This window comes from Buceros rhinoceros, unplaced genomic scaffold, assembly GCF_000710305.1.
Source record: "Buceros rhinoceros silvestris isolate BGI_N320 unplaced genomic scaffold, ASM71030v1 scaffold11709, whole genome shotgun sequence".
NCBI classification, from domain to species: domain Eukaryota; kingdom Metazoa; phylum Chordata; class Aves; order Bucerotiformes; family Bucerotidae; genus Buceros; species Buceros rhinoceros.
Genome location: NW_010433297.1, coordinates 1 through 2,826, shown reverse-complemented (window position 1 = coordinate 2,826; position 2,826 = coordinate 1). Strand labels below are relative to the sequence as shown.

General features: G+C 44.9%; 1 protein-coding gene across 1 annotated transcript; it reads right to left on the bottom strand.

The window, feature by feature from the left end:
- Positions 1-585: 585 nt before the first annotated feature.
- PENK (proenkephalin) lies at positions 586-1,564 on the bottom strand (the record flags this gene model as incomplete). The annotated part of the gene is made up of 1 exon (XM_010144053.1): positions 586-1,564. A coding segment is annotated over one exon (666 nt), but the record flags the coding sequence as incomplete, so codon positions are not given.
- Between the last annotated feature and the right edge of the window lie 1,262 nt (positions 1,565-2,826).

The window sequence follows — 2,826 nt, the reverse complement described above, 5'->3', positions numbered from 1 at the left end:
TTTGATACCAGCCGAGGAATCAAACACCAAGCTCTTCCACGGAAAACTGCTTGTCAGCTGCTCCGTCAAATGAGGATTTCGAAGCTTTTTGATGTGGCTTTGGGTCCTGTTTATTCTGCTCAAACTGATTTACCGCTTTTTGAGTTAGCGTTGACAACTTCAAGGCCAACTGTACAATCCCGCATTGGATGGATATGAAAGGTCTAACTAATCACACGTGTCGTGTTGTGCACTGGAGGAACATCTTTAGTGCTTTAAGTCAAACACACTTAGGAGGTTTTCTTCATGTGAAGGGGCTGAGTGCTATGAATTATAAATTCAGGCTTTAAACATTTATTTTGTTAACTGGTTAAAATGAAAGCAGTCAGAGCAAGTACACTTCTATTCGCTGTTAGAGCACATTTATTATTCCAGTGTTGTAAGAAACTGAGAAAACTAAAGTGTTTCATCTGTTGTGTGTGCACTACAACTTCTGCAATTACAGAAAAGAGGCTGCATTGCTCTGATTCCTTAAAGATAAATCGAGATGATGTGGTGATGTCCCATTAAATGACTGAGAGAAAATAAATAACATTTCAGAATTGATGCAGTTAGGATGAAGAATTTATTATATATACAGTTAAGCAACTCTACTGTAGATGTACTTCCCCTTGAAAGAAAATGAATACAGGAATCAAAATAGTTCTAGCATGGAAACTACGATACAGACTGAAACTGGACTAAAACAGGAGTTAGTTATTTGACTCGAAAGAACACAGAACCGGAAACAACAGATCGCAGGTCGCATCATTAACCAAGGACAGTAAAAAACTGTACAGTACAAGCAACACGTTACAATAAGTTATGACCAATAAGGCAGTCTTTCTCATGTAGGACAAAAGGGATAAAGGGAAAGGTATTAAAATCTCATAAATCCACCATATCTCTTTTCCATCTCCGGGACCTCTTTGGAATAAGTCTCCCCGTCTTCTTCTGAAGGGAGAATGGAATCGGCAAAGCGCTTAAGAAACCCACCGTATCGTTTCTGGTAATCCAGCCACCATTCTGGCCTGCCCACTCTTCTCATGAAACCACCGTATCTCTTTTGCAGCTCTTTGGCCTCCTCTTCCAATTCAGGGCTGCGCTTTACGCTTCTCATGAAGCCTCCGTATCGTTTGCTGATGTCCCCGTCATTTTCATTTCCCTCTCGGTAATGCCCCGCTTCAGGGTTATCCCCCGTTCCCAGAAGCTCCTTCAGCAGATCAGAGGAATTAGCAAGGGCATCATCATCCGAGTCTTTCTTCATAAACCCTCCATACCTCTTGGCCAGGATTTCTCCTCCATTAGCTTCATCCTCTGGTTCTACCCGATACAGCTCATCCATCTTCTTCATGAACCCCCCGTATCTTTTCATGAAGCCTCCATACTTCTTCGCGAGCAAATGGTTCTCATCCGGCTCTTTCCTGTCTCCTGGAGCAACATTGCCATCCTCAGAGAGATCCAGCTTTGCCAGCTGCAGGAGCTCCTTGCAGGTCTCCCAGGCTTTGGCAGAAGGCAGCTTTCCTTCACATTCTAGAGTACACGCCTGAAAAACGGATGCGGTTTACTGAGAACGATTTGACAGTAACAAGCACCTCACCGCCACCTCGTCTTAGCTTTACTCGTTTTTAAAAGACCATGAGCGAGCCTCTCTTTGAGAGCGGCTTGGAAGGACTGCTCTTCGAGAGCAGCTGACGCCGTACCATCTGTCCCTCACGAGGGACACGGTAGTCTCCCTCTAAGAGACAAGGTACCGGACAACACAGATCGTGGGTCCTGTGTGTCGAGGCTGCCCTGATGTTTCTGTTTCAAAGCACAGTCCCTGCACCTCCCTTACGGCCAGGTGTGTCCTTATGAAATTTTTTTGTATTTACTATTATTTTAAGTAACCCCCTATGGCCAGCCTAACATATGCTGTCTCACAGGTGTGAATGACCAGGTTCGATGTGATGAAATCAGTTATGATGTTACTAGATGCTACTGTCTAGAAACATCGATTTTTAAAAGCTATCTGTATAAGGAATAATGGTACAGCATGTTGCTGCTTCTCCCACTGCAGGTAATAAGCGTTGTTACAGAATGGGACTTTCTTTCTTGAATAACTGCTGAAGGTGTTGGAGAGACTGTCAGTATAGACTCCCCCAACATACATCCAAAAAGCACATATCCCTCCCTCCAAAAGAGCAAACTACCACTTTTTGCCAGAGTTGACATTAAAGTTCGATTGAAAGCTAATGTAAGCAAAAGCACAGGGAGCTGTTTTGTATGAACCCGTTGTGCTGAAGAATGAGTCCTTGCTTTTGGAGCAAGCAGAAGCACTCAGTGATTCCGTGTAAGAATAGGGTCCAGTCCTTACCTGTGCTCCCAAATAACCGATGATCTCTTAGGGCCAAAACTGTGCAGACCATTTAGATGTGCGGCGAGCATGACACCCCAGCACACGTCTATTTGAGTGCAGCTGCTACTGTCAAAGGGCTCAGCAGCCTGAGTTCCCACCTTCTCTGGGGAGGGCTGAGGGACCCCACACTTTCACTGACCCCAATTCTTAAATTTCAAGCTGAGTTGCCTCTGTGACTCTACTTTTAATTAATTTCGATATCATTAAAATTACACATTCAGCCCTCCCCCCTTATCCTGGCGGTTTCTTGGCATGATTTGCCTTAGGAAATGCCTTAGGCATCTTTCACGGGCAGATTCCTAACGCTCTGCAGCACCGTGCAAAGAGGAAGCGCAGCGGGAGGTACCGCTCCTCAAACCCACTTTTTGTTGAGAATCAGCCACGTTTTCAGGCTGCCCGCAGGGAGCTCA